Genomic DNA, 22,693 nt, shown 5'->3' with positions numbered 1-22,693 from the left:
GTCAATGGTACTTCTAGCAAAGTTATGACATAAATAACAAAACAAAAAAAGAATTTCCCCCTTGCTTTCACCCTCCAAGACATGCCTCAGTCCTTTCCCCTTCTGGGGTTCACCACTAAATTGATTTTTATGTATCCTTTCCCACATTTTCCTTCTGTAGAAGCTCCCCTACGTCTCCTTTATTTATGAATTGGTTAAATGGCTTCCAGATTTTCTCTCCATGGACATATATTGCGCTATGTTCTGCACCAATTGTAGGTGCCTCCATTCTCTTCCAGGACTATGAGCTATAGTCCTTTTTGCCTGTAATATAACAAAATCAATATATTTATATTCTTGGGGTTTCAGATTTAGATTTTTTGCAGCAATATCATCTTGGGGTCAAGTGGAATGTCCACAGACAAGATAAACATAGTTTTATTGATCACCTCCCTCCAGAATCTATTCATTTTGTCATACTCCCAGACACAGTGCATAAATGTTCCTTTAGCCCCATTGCATTTAAAACCAAAGGTCGGGTATATCATTGTTGCTGCTGTTGCATTTATTCAATTTAACAGGAGTTGTATATGTCTGCATCAGCCAATTAAATTGGTGTAGCCTTAAATTAGAGTTTGCTGTTTGTTTCTGAGACGTGTCGCAGATCATTTTCCTATTTATTTTTTTAAATGTCCTTTTTAAGTCTGTTATCCATGTCTCAAGTTTGACTTTATACTGATTAAGACCAGGGTGCACAGCACAACCAAATATCAATTCAAGACCGATTTATTTTATTACACATTGTTAGGACAGCCATGCCTGCTCAGTAATGTGGTGTGGATGCACACTAATGCAGTCATAAAACGTTTCTTCTCTAACCCTTTTTTGCTCAAATTAATTTTGCTCTAGGTGAACACCCACCACATCCATTCCTCCAGCGATGATGAGGTGGATTTTAAAGACAGTGGCTTTCACCAGGACTCCTCTCTACAACAAGTAAGACCTAAACACAACAGGCCCTTGACCTAAAATAATTTTGTGACTATGGGTCATGCACAGTAACAGTCTACAGGAACATCTCTCGACCACGCTTTGAATTAATTTACTTAACTACTAATGTTATTTAGGAAACTTTACAGCTACTTTTAAATAGAATAATATTGTCTATTTTCTTTAACCAATGTTAAAGCATTTTGGCATCTGACTGTAAATGCATGTTTGTGCTTTTTTATAGCTATTAATCTGTCTAGCCTTCATGTTATACATTCTTGTGTTTTTACAACTTACTATATGCGTTTGCAATTTTCTGTACTGCAAGTAATGACCAGCTTTGTGTAGAGCCAAGACTATATCATTATCGTTGGTCCTGGGTTTTGCCAGGCCTTTTCTGATTATCAGATGCAACAAATGACGTCCAATTTTATTGAGCAGTTCGGCTTCAATGACGAAGAGTTTGCTGATCAGGACGATGTTGTGGAGTGAGTACTCATCCTGCATGACTGGACTTGCTGTCTAAATATTACTGTGTAACACTGAAGGGACAGGGCACTTAAGACATTACAAAGTTGGTGGGGTGGGTTAAATCATTCATTTAATAACAGCAATTTGCATATCACTTTTTAAAGAAAAAGATTTTTGAAGTGCTGTATTCTCTGCCCCATTGTAATGACTTTTCATAACACAAGAATATTGTTTGATTCCTTTTCCAAGCTTTCTTGTTAAATGCCACTAAATGCCGTTCAGCATAATTTTGATAGCTGAAGTTATGATTGCAGTTTGTTACAGAAAACAGATCAATGACAGTGACGGCTATTGCCCAAGCAAACATTTAGCATGTTGTAAAAACATGTTGCTCAGGCATTTAAACCAATGCCATTACCTCCAAGATGTGGCTTATTTCCTTTTTGAAATGGCTGCCATAATAAATACAAAATGTGGCTTAAAGAGATGAAACCATAGTATCCATCTTTGGTGTTGTCGTGTGCTGTCCCTTTCTACATTCCTTAGGGCAAGCTGGTTTTGGGGGTATAATCTTCTGCAACGGTTGCGGGCAGTGGGAGATGGCTGTTAGTTGATCAATGAATTAAAATGTTTGCTTTACTTTAAGCAGATCGTGGCTTGAAGTAGAGCCTTTTTCTTTTTACGTAGATCTTGGGTTTAGCATTATCAGACTTTGCAAAATGAGACATTGGGCTGGGTAAAATAAGCAATACACCAATGCAAACGTTCAGCATCTATTCCTCAAGTACTGAGATTAATTATTGTAACTTTAGTTGACTTTACAAAATAAGTTACAGTATATCTCCAATAGATTAAGATGCATGTATGAATTTCTAAAGATGGGAAGTCAGGAGGTTCTATCCTACTAAAAGACTTTCACTTGATAGTAACTACTAGTAATAAGTAGTAAATGGCACAAGGCAGAAATGGTAAATTGAACACAGCAACATTTTGTGCTGTCTTGAATTCAGTCAGTTCTACATGATACTATTTCATGTAAGGGTGACATGAAGGGCAACTATAGTGAGGTTGGGGTGTGTAATTTACCAAACTGTTGTATTGGTGTACCTGATAATGCTCCCATTCTAGTTAAGGCTAAGGTCTGTCTGGTGGTCTTCCCATCTGTGCAGTCAAGATGCCTGGAACATATCTGACTGGCCTTTAAGGGTCAAATAAGGAGAGCCTGAACAAATGTACTCTGGACATCACTGCACCCCTGCTGTGCTTTAAAAACACATTGTTATACAGGTCAGATACTTTCCAGTTGTCATGAATGCACAAGTTGGAAGGTAAAGTGTGATTTAAGTAAAAGAAAATTGGGATAAAATGACTGTCCTTCCTGTAGTAAATATGTACCATTTCCCAAACTCTTGGGAAGTGGGGTATAGTAATGGAGTGGTTTGATGGTGAAATTCCAGTGTGTGGGGTTTGTAGGCTGGTATAAGCTGATGCATAGACATTGTTGGCTTCATATGTGGATAGGACTTAAAGTTTACTCTTAAGGCCCAGACACACAGAGCCAACGGCCAAACGTCGGCAGAAAAGGCAGTTGTGTTGATCAGTCTCAAGTCTCCCAAATTGGTCAAAAAATGCCTCGGTACACCCCAAAGCTACGAGACGCAATACGTCTCCATAACAGCAGGCGGAGCTAATTTGTATTGTCGGTAGGCCTGTCAGCTGTGCGTCGGCACGCGCGCGCGCACAAACAGACGCCAGCCACCACGTCACTTCTGTTTACTGATAGCTAGCGTTTACCTCAGGCTAATTCATTAGCTAGTAAGTGGCGATTTTTGACAAGCAGGTAACGGAGTCTCAGTTCACCGTCCGGGAGCCTCTGACACACTGACAGCTGTAGGCTCGTACCGGTTAATGTTCTGTGCATTGTCGGACACATACAGCAACTTTCCTGAAACCGCTTGCAAGACTGACAAGTCCACAGCAGCCCGTGGCGTGTAAGTCCGAGCCTGTCTCCACCCCCCCACCTGCAGGTTGTCAACTGCGTGGTTTGGAATGAAAGGGAGAAAACAGGACGCCGAGTAACAAGGCGGATATCGCTCATATACGTCTTCTTTTTTTGACGGCGCCTTAACTGCAAAGTGCTGCGGGAAACCCCGCTCCAACTACTAGCATTTTCTCTGTCTCTCTCTCCGCCAGGAGTCCCGCCCCCACAAAGACCATGCGACTGACAAGAGGGTTCACTCCTCGTTACGCTAAGGAACCGAGAGTGGTCCTCCAGTCTCTTTGAGAGAGAGAGAGAGAGAGAGAGAGAGAGAGAGAGAGAGAGAGAGAGAGAGAGAGAGAGAGAGAGAGAGAGAGAGAGAGAGAGAGAGAGAGAGAGAGAATTATAGCGGCCGGAAAAATTATCGAGCTTTTTATCGTGCGATTAATTGATTTATTGACTATCGCGACAGGCCTAATTGTCGGCCAAAAATGAAAACCGGCAGCTGATTGGACGAACGCGTCACGTGGGTCTTGTTTCTCCGGAAATTCAAAGACAGACCGTCACGGTGGCTCGTTCAGAATACGATCTCATATTGTACTAAAATAGTTCACCGAAACGTGTTTCTGAAAACATTTTAAGAGAGAAATAGGCCGTGCAGTTGCTGAATCTGTCTTCATTTCAGATCAACAAAGGTCAGTTTAAAAGATTTTTCAGCACGGAACACGCCGAATAGACGCGAGTCACTGACCTCGCCAGACTGTCAGACGGCCGATTATCGGCTCTGTGTGTCCGGGCCTTTAATCTGACTTGGTCTTGATCACCTATTGTAGTGTTGTTAATTGTAGTCCCATTCACTTGTTTCCCACTAGAAATATTGAAGCTACTGTTGCCGTCCTGAACTTCTGACAGTGCTTGTTAAAAGCAATAGTCTGACAGTTTGGATTTAAAAGAAAACCAAGCATTTTTACCAGAGTCAGATAAGTTCCAAATGAGTTTAATTAAAGGCTTTCCAGCACTGAGTTGCCAGTGTCAGACGAGGCTTTCCAGCACTGACTCCAGGATATTTTGAGCATAGCTTAGCACAAAACTAGAAGCATAGAAAAACTGCTAGCACAGCTGAGTCAAATGTGAGAGAAAAAAAAACACCTTCCCACCTTGTTCACAAAACACAGGTCTACAGTATGGCATGTTTAGAAATAATGACCAGGATGAACACTTTTTATCTCTAGGGGTACTGAATTCCATAGCTTGCTAATCATAATAACACACTATGTATCCTGTACAAATGCATTTATGTTGTATGTATCTATGTTCTGGAGGCACGCATACAGTAATGCTCCGTTGAAACGCATTCCCCTTAGGGCACAATATCATTTATATTTCTATCTATCTAGATCAATCTAGTAATTGAGAAAATCCTCAACAGATTAATTGCTAATGAATACAGTTGTTAGTTGCTGCCCTAATCTATATACTGTACAGCTTTAGTATGTATGACAGAGGAATTGTTGGAAGGGTTAGAGCTAGTAGTAGCAGTTTCCCCGTGCTTCCAGTCTTTGTGCTAAGCTAGGCTAAGCCTTATGCTGATATTATTTGTATCTGACTTTGGGTAAGATCAGATCAAAAATATTTATAGAGCACTTTAAAACAACCAAAGTTGATGGCAAACAATCCCCCAAATGTTGGATTTGTGTTGTGTACAGAATAATATTTTGGGAAACTTTGCCGTCCACTAAGCAATGTTGAAAGTGGCTGTACAGTTGTTTTTTTTTCTACCAGGATTCTTTGCTTTTCTTTGACCAGTTCACAACACAAAACATGAATGTAAAGAACAAAAGTGGAAAGGGAAAACCTTGTTTCTTCAGCAGTGTGTTTGTGTTTTAAGCTTTATATTTAGATGAGAATAAGTTTTTGTTATCACATCTAACGTGAAGTGTTGGAGCTCTGTGTTCGAGCCTGTCTGCCTGTGTGTTGCTATATTTGTGGATGCCTAACGACCCTAACTTAACTAAACTCTGTTCTCTTTAACATTGCAGTATTCCCTTTGATAGAATATCAGACATCAATTTTTCACTGAATACAAATGAAAGTGTAAGTACTTTATTATTAATCTTGAATTTATACATAGTCAATCAATGAGAGGTCATGGAACAAATTAAAATGGGTTTTTATCAATATGGCATGTCTTGTATTTTCCAATATAACTGATAAAATTAATTTAGAAGCAGATGCCACAAAGTCTGATGATATGAAATTGAAATGCTTATGCGGCATGTTTGAATATGAGGGTTTCTTTTGATAAGAAAAACGTAGCTACATTTGAACCAAAAGCTTATAACAAATATCAAAGCACAACCTGATTTTATCAAATACTGTTCCACTGGTTTTAAAAATGTAATGGAACAGGGGCACTTGTGTAAAACATAAGCATACATCGATATGCTGCAAGTTATCTGCATTGAGATGGCTCTCTTTTGAGGCCTGCTGTGAAGCTGTTGTGCTAGGATAGTTTACGTGTTTATGTCTGCTTCTCGGCTGAGTGACTTTTGTTCTGTAGGTTCCAACCCTAGCTTGTTTGTGGCTGTACTGTAGATTTAAAAAAGTGTTTTTCTAAGTGTGCGGCCCGTGTGTGTGTGTTTCCCCAGGCAAATATAGCTTTGTTTGAGGCACGCTGTAAGGAGAAAATCCAGCAGTTTGAAGATGCTGGTTCAGACGAGGAAGATATCTGGGATGAAAAAGATGTCACCTTCGCACCAGAGGCCCAGAGACGCCCCAGGTCAGCTAAACAAACCCCTCAAATGAATTCTAACCTTAACCTCAAAACCAAGCTTTAACAATCCTTTAAAGTAGTGTGGACCAGCCAAAATGACCTCACAATTCATAAGTATTCTCACTAAGATAGTTTGAAACTGACATGGTCCTCATAAACATAGCAAAACAAATACACGCACACATAATTATGATAATTGATGATAATTATCCTTGTTAATGTCATACTGTTCACCTTCAAGTCATCATCTTTCCACTTTACAAACTACATTTAAATCGTCTCTGCAACCAAACACACAGGGTTCGTTACAAAATGTGAAAGCTGCAAGGTCAAATGTCAAGTTAGTACACATGAGCAAGTTTTGAGGTTCAGACTTTTTTGTGTTGAATGTGTATGTATATATGTAGAATATAGTGTAATATTCTAGTGGAAGAAATAGAGAGAACTCATAATATATTTATACACTTATAATAATCTCTCTTATAATCAAATTTGATACTAGAATTTTGACCTAAACATTTTAAGACCAAACTAATTCCAAGGCAAAGTGAATTTATATAGCACATTTCACAGATTACAAAAAGTTAAAAAAAAAAAAAAAACTAAAACTAGACTAAAAAAAGAAACGATCAACTGCACAGGGAATAAAAACAGAAAATGAATTAAAGGAATGGTTAAAAAAAAAAGAAAAAAAAAGAATGGTATTTAGCTTAGATGTGACAGTAATTAGCATTGTCTCAAGTCTAGGCTCTTCTGGAAATATGTTCCACATTTGAGCATCATGCATAGAAGTTAAAGGCAGCTTTGGCGTGTTTAGTTTTGACTCACCAGCCAGCCTGAGAGGTCTGCCAGGTTCCTACTGGGTCAGAAGATCTGATAAAGTATCTTGAACCTAAACTGTTCAGTGAGTGAACGGACAAGCAATATCATTTTAAAGGTGATTCTGTGAGAAACTGGTAGCCAATGTAATGATCTGAGAACTGGAGTTGTATGCTCAGCCTTTTTGGTCCTTGTTACAACCCTGGCAGCAGCATTCTGGATCATCTGAAGCTGTCTGATTTGATTTCTTAGACAGACCTGTGAACAGTTCATTGCAGAAGTCCAGTTCTGCTGATTAATAAACAACCAGCCAGCAACACTGTACACTATTTTGCACCTGGCATCTGTAGCTTCGTATTTATTGCCCTTCCCAGTATAAAAAGAGGATGAACTCGGATAGAGCTGCAATTATGAATCAATTAGTTGTCAACTGTTAAATTAATTGCCAACTATTTTGATAATCAGTTTGAGTTATTTTTTATTAAAAAGTTAAAAAGTCAAAATTCTCTGATTCCAGCTTCTCGAATGTGAATATTTTCTAGTTTATTCACTTGTCTATGACAGTTAACTGAATATCTTTTGAGTTGTTGATGTCATCTTGAGCTTTGGAAAAGACTTTTTCTGACCTAAACTCCGATGCGGCTTAGAAATAACATTTGATCTGTGTGTCTATCTCAGGAGTTCAGGCAGCACGGACAGTGAGGAGAGCACAGACTCAGAGGAGGAGGATGTGAAGAGAGATCCCTTTGAAGCTTCCAACCCCAGCACCGATGACAGAATGGAGGTCGACACAGGTTGGTGTACCCAAGACTACTGCACATTAACACTACGAAAATAAGAATAACAAATGAACCCAAGTAAGAAAACCTTTGCCTGGACGGAGTTTAGGATTTTAATTAGATTAAGATTTAGCCCAGTTAACATTATTTACAATTATTTAAATTTGAGACGTGGGTTCAGGGCTCATGTAAGAACTACGATTAAATCTATTTACAGTTTAGGTTTTTGCATACAGTGCTGATGATGTGGGTTATGGAATGACTATATGTTATGTGTCCATGCAAGAAGGAGTGGTGGTGGGTTCAATACCTTACTTTATCTGACTGATTTTCATGTGTTTTTTTTAAATACTTTTTAATACTTTTTTAGGTCCTGTGTGGACGGCCAATTTTGATGACATCCCCATGGACACGGGTACGTCCACAGCTCCAGCCTCCAGCCCCAACAACCCTGCTGCCTCCTCTCCTTTGTCCCCCTCTTCCACAGAAGACCTCCCGGAGGCAGGCTGGAGCAGCACTCCCCCTGCCCCCTCCAACTCTGAAACAGGCTGGGCTGATTTCTCCAACTTCACCCCTGTCAGGTAGGACGTCCTAACACACTTTGGTTCAGTTTCTGTCTGTGCCTGCAGTGCTTCAGCTATAGAAGAACATCGCTTGCTTTTGGCTGCCATCGTCTTTGAATCTGAATGAGTGCTTCATAAATAGAAATTGCTCTCTTTCAGACCCAAAGACCCTCTGAGGTGCAACTCTCCTGTTGCTATGGAAACCAGCATAGAGACGATGGACCCTCTGGGGGTCAATGCGCCCATGCAGCCTGAAGGTGAGATATGTGCATATTGACAGAGTAGGAATTCTGTACATCCATGTGAACTCTCTCCTGCTGTCCCACTGTGACACGCTAAACCTGGACACTCTTTGATATGGAATTTGACATAGGCTAATGTGTATGATTTCACTTTGCTTGTCTTTCAGTAGCACAATTTAAAATAACCCCAAAATCTCATTAGGGAGGAGTGAAAATAGCTCCTGTCAGGGTAGCTATGAGTTGTTAAGTGTTGATACAGCTTAAATGATCTTGATCATTGTCAGTACTGACACCTATTGACACCTTTCTTAACACCTCCCCAGATTGTGATGGCTGGTTGGGTACCAGTGTGGCTTCTCCCTCCTCCACCACACCAAAGGATTGTGGGAGACCTAAAGCGGAGGAGGAAACAGCTTCTAGTGAGCAGCGCAGCATCACAGAAACGGTCATCAATGGCTCCATGAAAGAAACGGTCAGCCTCACCGTTGACGCCAAAACTGAGACTGCCGTCTTCAAGAGGTTTGCCAAACACATCCGCACAAAAAAACACTACGCAGCTCTCTGTGCTAAATGACTGAATTCATTACGAGTGGTTTCAATGCTAAAGATGTCCTCCTGGTGTTTGAAAAACCCAAGAGGGGAACACTGGAATACTCTCTTATTGAGGCGTCTTTACCAGAATGGCTACTCAGAATGTGACTCATTAGTGTTGTCACATCTGTTTTCTTACAAGTGCCCTCACACTATCACTCGGTCGCAGTTCCTGCAGCGGCACTGCTAAATTTAACACCAAGATCCAAGACGGGCCCCAGGCCTTTCAAACACATCTCCTGGTTTTAGAGTGTTTCATTAAAATAGTTTACTTGCATTTTAATCACCATTCCTCAAATGCTGTGCATTTGCTGCAAGTTTTTAGTTTGCTCATGTGGACAAAATCACCAAAGTGGCAGCAGACTGACTCTGCGCCAGAAACAAACGTGGTTCTGAGACATTTATTCGCTTTGTTCTTCCTCATTTGAAAGAACCTTCTGCCAGTTTGTTCCTCTCCTTCCATCTGTTTAGGAAACATCAAAATGCCACACAGACGGACAAAGCCCGTGTCTAGGTCAGGATAATACCAAACTGTCAGAGCTCTGCTTGAGCGAGTCGAAAAAGGGCCCTTAGACTACTTTTGTTGTTCTACATTTTGCGCTAATCTTTCACTGTCTAATATGTGGTGGTTATAGGTAGAGTTGTCAATCTTCCTCTGTAACAGCATTTGAATTTCATTCATTATTATTTGTAGTATTCAAATTATTTTCAAATATTTAATGCCCAAATCCACCCTATTATTAATATTTAGTACACTTCTCAGGCATATGCATTGCCATTGCCACTATCAACATGAAGTTGTTGTTACACGTTCTGTCCACTAAAGGGATTTCCAACATTAGGTTAGGCAAATACATCATAGTGCAATGCATTTCTGGCACACCGCTTTGTTTACATTTAGTTTGCTCCACGAGAGCACACAGCATACAGTCTGTGGCACACAGCGACAAACCCAAATAAACGGAGAACCCTGTGTAACATTATCTAACAAGTGTAGTTAAGCGGCTCCGTTGTAAAGGCTAACGGTTAGAACAATGACCGCATGTTTGAAAGCACAGCCAAAACGATATGTCATATACAGTGTAACAGTAGTGTTAGCCACCCTGCTAACCGCATTGATGGTGCTATCACCAATTTATTAGTAAACTGTCTTGCAGATTGTCAAGTTAATGAGAATACAGCTATAATAAGGTAATATATGAAGTTGAAGCTGACAGGTGAAGGGCAATAAAGTGTGTGCATTAGGAGTGTTTACATTAGGTTCACTTTGGCTATATTTAAACTTTAAAAGCACCAACACATGTATGTATAAGCAGTAAAATGTTAACTGTGAACAAACTTTCAGAACAGCAACGCCGACACACTGTCTTATACACAGCTTTCTCCGTTGCGGTCTTCCAGCTCCAGCATTTCATTGGCACTCGCCATAGTGTTACTGACTTGTACTCCCATCAGCTTGTTGTGCTAACCTCAACACATATTTCTAACGGCCTACGGCTAAAAGTTTCTGGGAGGAACTCGTGCACACATTGCGTACATCAGTCAACATACATTGCATTCTGTATTGGACAGTGACCCCCGTATCATGATGGTTCGGTGCGTACACATGAACCGTTACAGCCCTACGACTACATCTAAATGCACTGCTTCTGTGTCATTTTGCATGCACAACCCTGTCACAAACCAGTGCGCACACCTAGACCTACTGAGATGGGCAGTGCAGGTTCTCTTTCACGAGTATGAACATTTCAATACTTTTCCCACCATGAAAACTTGTCACACTAAACTAAAAACCTTTTACAGCCACCTTCCAGTCTTGTTTCATGCTCTTGTTTTAACATTTCTTCCATGGTGAAACACTTGTTCTTAGTCCACAGGTTTTACAGTTGGTTGTCCTCTGTCCTTTTGTCCCCTTGTTGATTCTGCATTATATTGTCTGTCTGTCTGAGTGAATAACAACTGTCTGATGAATTGAGCGACACTTACAACCTGAGCTTCCCCTCCTCTCTCTCTTGCTGTGCGTTGTGGGTGTGGTCTTCTACAGAGTTTTGAAATCTTATCGGTATGTACAGCCAATCAGAGATCAGCCTGCAGCCGTGATGTAGTCTTGTTGTCACGTCAACCACCAACTTTTCTTTCCCAATTTTGATCTTCTTTGGTTTCAGCTCCTTGTTTGTTTATTTCATTATCTCCATTCTGCATGTGTTTCTACCAAAGGTGTTGTCCAAGTGCAGTTTTTTAGTTTATTTGAATTGCTTTTATCTTAACATTTTAAACCAAACTATTATTTGAAATGAAACAGGTGAAAGTGCAAGCTAGTTTTCTGCAGTGCCTTCAGTTAACCCTGCCTGAGAGTTCCAGTTGAAAATAAAGCTGGTCATCAGGTTCTGACTGAACACACTTGTGGCAACAACATTAATTTAAATGATAATGGCACAGTATGTTTGACGTCACTTTTGCATAGTAGTTCATATGAATGGGAAACATTTTCCTTCTTTCCTGTCATTTATGACAACAATCCCCTCATTACAGTTCTTCACAGCAACAGTAGAACAGCTAATACTGTATATACAGCATGGCCTCTTGTGTATTTGCACTTGCATAAAACAATACTCGCTTTGTCAATGTAAATACATATATACATATATTTTTTTTAAATGAAAAACGCATTATAATATCCACAACCTTCCTTATGTGCCAATACTGGTATATCTGTGAAAAGCTAAATCCACCATTACAGGGACCAGGGTTTTACAATTGATTTAATGTGAGAGAAAACACAAAAGCTTTGTGACAAAAACCTGAAACCTCAAGTCTCATGGTCAAAGGACTAACTTCAAATTAAGTATCCTTCTAGATTTATAAAGTTTAATTAAGTATTAAACATCTATATGTTTTTTGTTCGTACTCAATAAGGCTACTTTTAACCAAGCATGAAGATACTGGTATGAATGGTATTGTTTGGTGAAAAATGAAAATGCTCCACAAAAACTGGTAACAATAACCAGATATGTTTATTCAGGCACATATTATTCTTATAGCATGGCAGCTTGTTTTCTTAAATTAACAAGTGCTGGATAACCATGCAGCACCTCAAATATTAGATTCTATTTGGATGTTTGTGGGTGTTCTGCTTTGATTGAGGCCTCATCAAGATTATTGGTGGTTCTCTGAGACAAAGCAAGACTGACGGCTGGCATTTTTGGTCTAATCAGTGTCCAAATCAGGTGGTAGGCCTGCCTACGATTGGCTGGCTCTGTAACTACAGAATAAACAGTATCGTAGAAAAACAATCAAAACCGTTGACTTTCTCCATTTGCTGTACATTTTGATGCTTCTCCCACGTACTGTTCACAGTTGCCCATTTCAACACCTTCATCCTTTTGTTTTACTGTGTGCTCCGTCAGTCAGTTCAGCATGCATCACTGTTCACATCTCCCTGTGTTCTGTGTGTTTCTGTGGGGAAGGCCGTTGGTATGAATCACTTCATATGGTATTGATGTACATTTTCGTCTTTGTGTGTGTGTACCTGTGTGTTCCAGTGATGAAGAGAAGAGTGCTTCTTCTGAGAAATACTCCGTAGTGGAGTGTGGGGATACAGAGAGAACGGGCATCAACAGCTCAGCCGCAGCCTGCTGTCCCAAAACAGGGTCAGATACAACACAAGCGCGCGCACACACACACACACACACACACACACACACGTTCAGTTACGTGATATCGTTAATCCCTGAAATGTGTGGGATTTTTCAGTGGCTAAAGCAATTAGATACAATTATAGTTTACACTCATAATTGAGCTAGTAGTAGTGCCTTCATTACATAGTGCCATAGTGTGGAGCTTGAAATGTGCCATCAGATTAACTACAGTTTTCAGTTTTAAATGTGATTGGAAATTGTTCCAGGAAATTAGATTTTCCTGTAAATGATGCATTGCAATGCTCCAAATAAAAATATAATACTAAATAATTACCTTTTTTTCCATTGTTATGTTTCTCTTTGCTCTTTAATTTAAAGACAAGCAACGTGCAACCTAAAAAGTTTTGTGTGGGCAAACATCGGGCTATTCAGAGCTCCATCTGTTGCTCTGTGGGATTTATTTATTTTTTAGGTTTCACACGACATGTGTGTCTTTAAATCAAAGTAATCACAAAATGAAAACTGTTTAATGTGCATAAATGTCAAATCAGGAAGCAAATGAAGGTGCAATGTAGTCCGAAGGCACATGAGTTAATAGAAAAGCCTTTAGTAAATTAACAATTGAATTGATCTTGTGATTGTTTTGTTTCTTTTTCATTTAAAAATTTGATCTAAACCTGTACCATTTCTAAACCAAATTTGTAATTGATATCGGATCTATAGATCCACCAAAAATTATTTTACCGTAACATGACATTAGGAATATCTTATCAAGCAATCCAACTCCTGCAGCTTGTTGTCTTTCTTAATAAACATGTTTTATGTCAAATAATATTGTAAACAACGAAAAATGTGAACACCATATACTGCATCTTACATTGTACAATCATATGTACAAAATGAAAGTCATGTCAATGATTTGAGGCTAGCTCCTTGGTGAACCTTTCTCTCCTCATGTGTCTCCTGTAAGCAGTGAGAAGCTTCCCAATGGTCCTCTGGAGGAAATGTCAGCCATAGAGGAGGCCAAGTAAGTCTGACTGCCCTTGCGTACCATGTATGAGAGTTGGATCTCAAGGTTTTCTCTTAGCGACCTACACTCCTCCTCCCCGAACACTTTGTTCCTCCACAGCTGCACTTTTACCTGTCCCAACATTCAGACTCCTGGGCCTTTGTCTGCTCTGCCTCACATCTTTGGAACTCTCTCCCACCACACATCTGTCAACTGGACTCCATCAATTCAAATCACAACTCAAAACACATCTGTTTAGATTGGCATACCCAACATAGCTTTCACCTTATCCCCCTTGATATTACTGACGTAGCTGTTTTAACGAGTTGAATTTATTTTTTATTTTACTATTGATACATTTGTTGTGCTTGTTATTGTTTTTATTAATGTGTGTTAGGTGGCCTTTGGGTGTCTTGAAAGGCGGCAACAAATAAAATGTATTATTTAGTAGCTGTGTAACGTACTATTCACACTGAGCTGTCAGTCCAGCACATGTTAAAGTTTCTGTAATTTACAGCTACTATTTAATTATTTTATTGCCCATAAATGCACGTTTTTTTACTGCCGTCTTCAAATGAATCCATAACCCTCTTTGCATTTCCTCCCAGACTGGACCAGAGTGCCGTGTCCTCAGAGCCAGCTGTAAATGGGCCGGCGTGAGGGTCGCCTATGCCAGCCAATGTCCAGCCTGTTCTGCCATGCAGGGCCCTCCTCCTGGCCAGCCAGCGGAGGCCACTGCTCAGAGCTGTACCAATCACACGCCCCCACCAGGACCAGCAATACTTCCATTGGCTCATCACTGACAGACAGACAGGTGTACAGATACAGGATGAACTGAAAAGCAAAATGAGAGACATACTCAAATGGATACAGAATAATTTTTTTTTCTGCATTTGTTTATATACTATTGTTCTTATGAGGTGATATGCGACTGATATCTTGCCACTCAAAATTAAATAGTAATGTTGCTATAGTTAAAGAAATGATTGTATGAATAAAATATTTTATAAAAAGAAAAATGTATACAGAAACATAAGATGAATTACCACAGAAACAGGAATAGCTGATTGGTGTCTCAACCAACCACTAAGCTGTTGTCACTGGCTGGATCTGTTATCCTGCATACTTAATACAACAGTTGCTATATCTAAAATTCTCGCCCACAATTGGTCTGTGTCTCCGATCTACAAATTGAAACACATTTAAAAGAAAACACACTTAGTTTTATTTTTGCTGCAGGTATCATTTGTAAATGTTTTTTCTCTTGTATTCTTCTGCGTTGAGTAAGATTTGACACGCTTTTTTGATATTTTTTTTTTTTATTTATTATGGAAGTAAGATGATGGTTATGTTTTGTTCCGAAAGAGCCATACCAACACACCTTGTCCCCTTCTAGCAGGCTGCATTCATGCTACCTGGTTTCCTACCTCGCAGCTAGAAGGCCCAACAGGAGAGAGAGTTTGTCATCAGCGCAGCTTAAACTGGGAGCTGTAAATGCATTCTGAGCTTGTGTTTTTAGACCTAACTAAACTTCTTTAGAACCACACTTCTCGTCTTTGGCCCAAAAATTATTATTTTTATATCTGAAGTTCTTTTAAGACCAGTGGTTCTCAACTTGGGGGGTCTCCCTTTAGATCACAATCACACTTTGCAAATTCCATTGCAGGTTGAAGATGCATGTGCAGCACTGTGATTTTCGTTGGCTACAGCATTTTAGAGAACTTGGTAGGGAAGTGAAGGTTGGCTGGAGGACAAACTACACACAGGAACATGAAATTATATGATGAGTTACCCTCTGAAAGATAAGCCAGTGCCCATCATGGAGCTACGCGTGACAAGAATTTCTACCTGAAGAGAACTAAGTTACAGTTGTGGTATGGACTGCTGATCAAGTGTTTATTCTTAGACTGCGCTCAGGCTGACAACAGCACAGCACCTTTCTTTTCACGGTGGTGTTAGCAAATGTGGGGTGCCGACAGAAGGCTCGGGCCAGGAAGTGGCTCAGTGTTTGCTGTAAGCATTGACATCTGACAATGCACCTGTTGGCCAATGAAAATGTGCACATTCCTGGTAGATTACTTTATAAGGTGGATGGCTTAAGTCACTTGTTTACCTGCTAATTGTTAAAGGATAGAATGATTGCCACCGTGATGACTTTTAGAGTTGTAAAAGCCTTCCTGAGAATATGCTGTGCAGTGTTTAGGCGTTCGGTAAGCTTTCACTTAAACTTCCTGCATTGTATTTTGTCTTGTCCCACCCCACCAGACCTCAGTGTTTAAATCCAGGAAGTCCAGTTTGAGTCTGAAGCTTTTTTAGAGCTTTTGTCAGTCTGAACACATCCTTGTTCCAGTTTTTTTTCTTTGAATCACCACCTTTATTTACAAATCCGTCTTCATGAGGCGATGGATTGACTTGGACATTTGACCTCGAACTTCTCGAAGAAACCTAAAACCTTTAACGGTTGTGTTGGGACATATTGTAGTTACCTCTGTGTATCTCTCTATATGGACTTTTAGCTATGGTTTGGTCTTCTCCATAGCTTGAGATAAATGTCTGGCTTTTGAGCAGCCAGATGCTTAACTTTCTTTTCTTAACATAAATAAAGGACCAACTTTCGCGATAGGCCAATTGTTGGTCTGCTGATTAAAACAATGAACATAATCATGACTGGCACCAGATCTGTTGCAGCATTACTGCTAAATATCCGTCCATATTAGGTTTACTTTACCGATGCATCTACCTGCAGCTGGGCTTTACATAGTATACATGTTTTTAGAAGTCACACTCCTCTGCAGCCTTACTTCTTTCTATGGAACCGCTTTCTTTCCCCTCACCAAATGTCTTCTTTTTTTTTTCTCCATCTTGTCAATAAATGCTTGAGTGGTTGGGATTTGGTTCCAAAAGAAAATGTAACTCAAAGTTTTCTGTTACAGCATTGGACGGGAAACAAAGCTATTTACAGATGATGGTACAACCCACTTTTTTTTGTCAGATTAATTAAATTTCATCTTAATTTCTAAAGCTAAGTGGTCTTTGCAGATGGTTTTCTTGGGCTTGTTTATCATAACTAAGGTTTTATTAGGCCAGTTACACAATCCCACTTGAGGTTTCTTCAGTATTCATTACAGAACTTTGAAAGCTAATTTCCAGACAGTGGAAATCAGGAAATCTCTTACGATTACCCATATTTATGGGCTGTTAGTCTTAATTTATTGCGAAACCCTGTTTTAGATGGTAATCATTAGTGAGAATGTCATATTCTTCCTGTCTGACGCTTTCCTACATTAAAAACCAACGTAGAGGATAAAAACTTAGGAAGGAGTTGTGGATTTTGATGGAGGCCACTGTTGAAGAGCACGGATGTCTGCAGCGCTGAAACATTCTACAGTCAAGCAGAACCTGGTAAAGGTCAGTCATTACCTTTTTTCCCATTTTCAATGATGGTAATGGAAGGTGTAAGTTGGAACATCCAAATTTGGAGCATACGTTCATTATTCATTACAAAAAGAGTGACAAACTGCTAATACTAAATTGCAATTTTTTTCCCTAATTAGAAAAATATTAGCATTTTACTATTAATCTTCAGTACTGTTTACAGTATCTTACCTACCAGTATCAAGTGGTACTAAAGTAAACGAGAAGTTGGAGTTAATGGAAAACATTATTGGCTTTTAGGGATCATTTGTGAGAACTTGGAAAGTTTTCGATTGTGACCAAGAGCAGTTTAGTTTATGACAAGCAGCAAATTAAAGGAGACATTATTCTCCTTTCTTAGCTTAAACGTGTATTTTGGGATTTTATTGGGTTAGGATGTGCACATGCTTTAATGTTAAAAAAACTAAAACACAGGCTGCAGGTGATAGTATGGAAGCCTAGTCCCGCCAGTGAAAAATAAAAGATTTGATGAAAACTTTGTCTTGATAATAATATATCCTTGGTAAATCGAAATTATGAGATAAAAGGTCATAATTATGAGATAGTCATAAGCTTGTTGTAGCTGTCAATGTGCCAGACATAGTTTGGACCACAGCTGTGGTAAACACGCCTTTGCAGTCTGTTTCTTGACCTCAGATCAACACCTTCACCATCCAATAACTGTAGCAGTATTCGTACTGTTTCTCTGTCAGTCACAACTTCTTATCTCATAATTTAGACTTTATCTCATAATTATGACTTTTATCTCATAATTATAACTTTTTATCTCATAATTTTGACTTTTTATCTCATAATTTTTTATTTTTCACTGGCGGAAATAGGCTTCCATACAGAACTGTAGGTATTCAGCCCTGCACTGTCTGCTCTTGAACACACCTCCCTAGTATCCAATTAGCTCCCCCCAGACCAAACCCCCTCATCAGCTGAGCTTATTTAAGGCACCTGTGCCATCATGGCTGCCTCTGGTGTTCTCTGCATGGCAGTTGCTACATGGGACCCTCTCCGTGACCGTTTAGCAGTGTTGGGCAAGTTACTTTTAAAAAGTAATTAGTTACAGTTACTAGTTACTTCTTTCAAAAAGTAACTAAATTAGTTACTCAGTTACAAATTATGAAAGTAACTAGTTACTTCAGGAAGTAACTATTGCGTTACTTTCAAGTACATTTTAAAATTTTTAAATGCTCAAATGTGACACCACCCCCACCTACCCCTCTTTAATGGAACTTAAAATACATGTGCATGTTTAATTATTTATGATAAATCTGAATATTATAATGAAATGGACACTTAATACAATACATTATTAACAGAAACAATGTACACAATCTAAACTATTTTAATGTTGCTGTGGGACAAAGTGAGACTAGCCTCCAATCAAAAGCCATGTATGTAGATATTATGTTTATATAGTGGATCAATACCAATAACACAACACCTCAACAGGCCACAACTGGGCAACATTAAATTATGCTTGTTAACACCATACCAAAAATAAATAAGAAATATATAGGCTACACTCTTTGTAGTGCAAATAATGTAAGTGTGTGTGTGTGTGTGTAGTAGAGAGTGAGAGAGTGATGGTGATTATCTTCAGAGTGAGTAGTGACTCTAGAGTCATAGTGAGAGAAACAAAGTGTCTCCCCTGTTCTTTCTGACCACGGTGAGAAATCTGGAGCAGGAGAAGTTAACCCTCTCCTTGATTTCATAACGCCATACCTGTCTACCTGTGTGTTATTCTTGTGTGTCCGACTATGCGTGCTTTCGAACACCCGACCAACTCTACCTCTGATTGGCTTAACATGACATTTTACTCAACCTCAGCCAATCGTCAGCATTTATGCGCTTGCGTCGTGCACTGCCAACATTACATAAAGTATTTGCCTCTCGGCTCAGACAGTTGGTCTGATGAAAGAAACAGCTTCAAATATAGTAACACGCCGCATTTTTTGGCAGTAACGGCGTTATTAAGATGGTAAGAGTAATCAATTAGATTACTAGTTACTGAAAAAAAAGTAACGCCGTTATTTATAACGCCGTTATTCCTATCACTGCCGTTTAGGTAGGTGAGTAGATTGAAACCCTGGGTTATGCTTTTACGACTTCCACATCTTGATGCAGTTTGCCCGTCTGACAGGAATCCAAAGTTCCCCTGCCTGGAGTGCTGTGGTATATTTCTTGGTCTACTGAGCACATGGTGTGAGGTAGGAATAAGCAGCAGTAAGTTTTGATGGCTACTGAAAGTAAGTTTATTTATTTTTTTAAATAGCTTATGTAAATGTTTTCTGACTTGTAGGTTGACAGCTTCTGTTTTGCCTTGGTTTAGTACTTCATTGTTGAAGTGCCACCAGGCAGCACTCTCCCTGTTTGGTTTGCTTGTATTTTATATATGACCAACTGTTGTTATTTCTTTACTTTGTTAGTTCCTTTTCAGTGGCGCTAGTAGCCAGCTTGCGGTGGAGGCTAGGCACGCTAGTGTGGGTCCCTGCACAGTTTGTAGTGATGATAGCACTGGGACACGATTTGCAGTGAACCGGTTTGCAGTGACTATCGATTGCAGTGAGCACATGTGGTGGGTAAGTTAATGCACCCCTGGAACACACCCTGAGTTAGATTGCCTATCCACAGCTGGCCTCTGCCCACTTCCCCTTTTCATTCGGTAATTTTAAGTAACTGGGAGTGTAATTGTTTTATAAAAGAATTTCCTTTTTTTAAATTGTCAATGTTGTAATAAACATTTCTCTTTTCTACTTAAATTTGATTTCTTAATTGGATTCCTCTACATTTCTAACCACCCTCTTTTCAGGCACTTTAAGTCTAACCATTTAATTTTCAATAAATAAGTATTATTTTTGGAACCACGTCTCTGTCTTGCTTCAGTTAACGAACCTGTGTAGCCTTTGTGTAACTGAGTATTAGTTAAGGTAGAAGTAAAGTATATCTTGGGGTGAAAGTCCCCGGGTGGGGGTGTTGGATAGTGAGATTCTGGTGGCGGTTACTCCTGTGGAGCCTCTGCACCTTGCCACATTCAAAAAGGACTTCACCAATTCAATTTCTTTGTTTTTTTTAATTCTATCATCATTATTAAAGTAAGCTAACTACCTGTGTGAAATTCATATTCATAAATGAATACAGCATGCCTTCATAAAGCTCACATCTAAGCTTAGCTTAGTGTCGAGAGCACAACAGTATCCACAAGTAGCTTGCTCTACATCAGTGCTCCAAAACCATGCTTGTCTCCTTAACGTTTATCATTATTTCTAGATACTAACTCATTATGTCGATACTGTCATTATTTTGAGGTTTCTCAATAAATACTTAAATATTTGTATCTACAAAAGGGAGGCCTTTGGAAACCACTGCTGAGACACTGCTCATTCAAACGACTACGAACTGGACACTGTGCTTCTTTGGGTCCTGACCTATACACCTGCCATGACATGGTTACATACCCAAGGCTACTCACGGTAGCTAACAGCTATAGATTTATTGTGATGTTTGGGTATGAAAAATATTGAATGGTACTTATTCTAACTCATTGTACCCTGAAATATAACTTACAGAAGGCCCCGAAAGCACTTAAACCTAAACTCTATACTACTGACTTGTACTTCAGATGAAAACCTTGTACTACTACATTTACCTGACAGAGAAATGTTATGGATTAGTTAGATTCAGATTTTGTCTCACTTTGACTCCCACTTTTCAAACTATTCTTACTATCTCACCTTCTTGTTACACGTATGCCAGCAGTGCTGTGAGCGTCGGCTTTTAAACGTCCAACGTTCACACTGCAAAGAATCTTGCAAAAGCACCACTTTAAATCTTGAGTCATTCAGCATGAAAAAGCATAACTAATGACTAATCGACTAAAGAAAGCTTAGCCGACTAAAACAACCAATTTGTCGACTAAGAGGGGGCAGCCCTCTCAAATTGCTTTCTCTAGTTACAATTAGCCTAGCGTTACTCTAACGTTACAATATAAAACGATGAGAAAAATACATTATGGTAATATGTGAATTATAATATCTATAGAAACCTTTCTCTAGAACATCATTATGGTTATGAGTGACTGAGTGAAACAAACATTTGAAAGAAGGGAGACTTGCATTTGGGTTAATAACCAATTAATAATGAACTATTAATAATGGCCGTTTGTCCCACTTAGTTCACCGTCTCAAATGCACCTTTACTCTGAGCTAAATGTTCCCGGGATTTAGCCTCTCAGGCAGGCTAATTCCTAGCGACGTACAAATCCAGCAAACCTCATTCAGAAGGATTCGTACTAACCACTAGCAATAATATTAACTCTGCATAATCTGCAGTTTTATGACCTCTGCTTAAGTTTAGTTCCGTCCGCTTGTTTTGAGTTTGCGCTACTACCTGACAGACCAAACTTGGGTTTAAAATGCATCCGTAAGACAGGGTCGGACGTCGAGCTCGGTGACGTCAAAACAAGTTATGTTGACAGCTAGCTTGATGCTAGCTAGTCTTGCGTCAAGATCAGACCCGAGTCTTAGCTAATCCCTCACCGACTCTCGTCTTTGATTCACAGATGCGGTGTGTAGTTTCAGTGTGAGTAATGCAGGATAGGTACAGCGAGATAGGCTTCGTCAAGCAAATACTCGGTTTGAATTTAGTGCCGAGGAAGAATGGCACACACCGAGGCAACGACACTCTCAACGACTTCTCAGGTGGGCTGATGTTTGGTAGCTTGTTAGCTAACATACATACACAGACTGGGTATCAGTGCTGAAAAGCTGTACTTTACTGTGGGATGAATATCACATGAAGTCGCGTCTAGTGTTTCCCTTTTAACGAACATGGCAGCGTTAAAATGTATCCCGGTTAACGTTAAGTGTTGTTGGACGCTGGTTTGTTCGCTTTAGCATTGAGCTAGCTAACTTCCTGCTTCATCCCAACGGTTGTTTTAATAGTCGGACTTTGTCCAAAGCGATGGTTAACAAATGTGTAAAAATATTTAAAAGCGGCGTGTATATTCTATTTTTATAATATTGCGATGTTCTTATCTATTTTAGGTGTGTAACGTTACTTTCCTGTTTACTGTAGGAACATTGTAGTAAAGAATAGTTTCTTGCAGCTCCTCTATTTTGTATTCGATCGTGTGTGTGTGTGTGAAGAGCTGAATAACCATGTGAGATGTGGAACTAAATGTAATCAAACCGTGTTTCTGTTGCTCTGAACTGTTCTTACATTTAACCATGACACTTTTTTTGTGACTGAAAATCGACCGGGCAGAGGCATTATTAAAAACTATAAAAATGGCGTTCTTTTCATTGTTAGTCTCGTTTGCTGTTACAGGTAATTTATGATCATCAGATGAAAAATGACACCGTTTCAGAAATATTTAAAAGTTAAATATAGTCACTGTAACATGGGCTAGGAACATAGACACATATTTTAAAGCA

The 22,693-nt window shown here is 39.4% G+C and overlaps 2 protein-coding genes across 9 annotated transcripts in view; both read left to right on the top strand.

Moving 5' to 3' along the window:
- The window catches only part of ppp6r3 (protein phosphatase 6, regulatory subunit 3), a 30,610-nt gene extending 13,757 nt beyond the window's left edge, over nucleotides 1-16,853 (top strand). The window contains exons 15-26 of one of the 8 annotated variants that reach the window (XM_031285438.2): nucleotides 889-975; nucleotides 1,411-1,457; nucleotides 5,458-5,512; nucleotides 6,067-6,197; nucleotides 7,689-7,804; nucleotides 8,160-8,370; nucleotides 8,512-8,609; nucleotides 8,918-9,113; nucleotides 11,230-11,247; nucleotides 12,728-12,835; nucleotides 13,794-13,850; nucleotides 14,441-16,853. In XM_031285438.2, coding sequence (XP_031141298.1) covers nucleotides 889-975; nucleotides 1,411-1,457; nucleotides 5,458-5,512; nucleotides 6,067-6,197; nucleotides 7,689-7,804; nucleotides 8,160-8,370; nucleotides 8,512-8,609; nucleotides 8,918-9,113; nucleotides 11,230-11,247; nucleotides 12,728-12,835; nucleotides 13,794-13,850; nucleotides 14,441-14,492 — 1,176 coding nt within the window. In that variant the 3' untranslated portion in view covers nucleotides 14,493-16,853. Of the gene's footprint in view, nucleotides 1-888; nucleotides 976-1,359; nucleotides 1,458-5,457; nucleotides 5,513-6,066; nucleotides 6,198-7,688; nucleotides 7,805-8,159; nucleotides 8,371-8,511; nucleotides 8,610-8,917; nucleotides 9,114-11,229; nucleotides 11,248-12,727; nucleotides 12,836-13,793; nucleotides 13,851-14,440 lie in introns of all 8 variants that reach the window. The other 7 variants (XM_031285436.2, XM_031285433.2, XM_031285432.2 and 4 more) reach the window with 7 other exon arrangements.
- A 4,672-nt stretch (nucleotides 16,854-21,525) lies between these two features.
- tmem170a (transmembrane protein 170A) overlaps nucleotides 21,526-22,693 on the top strand; it is an 8,783-nt gene continuing 7,615 nt past the window's right edge. The window contains exon 1 of the mRNA XM_031285446.2: nucleotides 21,526-21,958. Coding sequence (XP_031141306.1) covers nucleotides 21,847-21,958 — 112 coding nt within the window. The 5' untranslated portion in view covers nucleotides 21,526-21,846. The remainder of the gene's footprint in view (nucleotides 21,959-22,693) is intronic.

This window comes from Sander lucioperca, chromosome 7 (assembly GCF_008315115.2).
Source record: "Sander lucioperca isolate FBNREF2018 chromosome 7, SLUC_FBN_1.2, whole genome shotgun sequence".
NCBI lineage: Eukaryota > Metazoa > Chordata > Actinopteri > Perciformes > Percidae > Sander > Sander lucioperca.
This window is presented reverse-complemented; position numbering and strand designations above follow the sequence as displayed.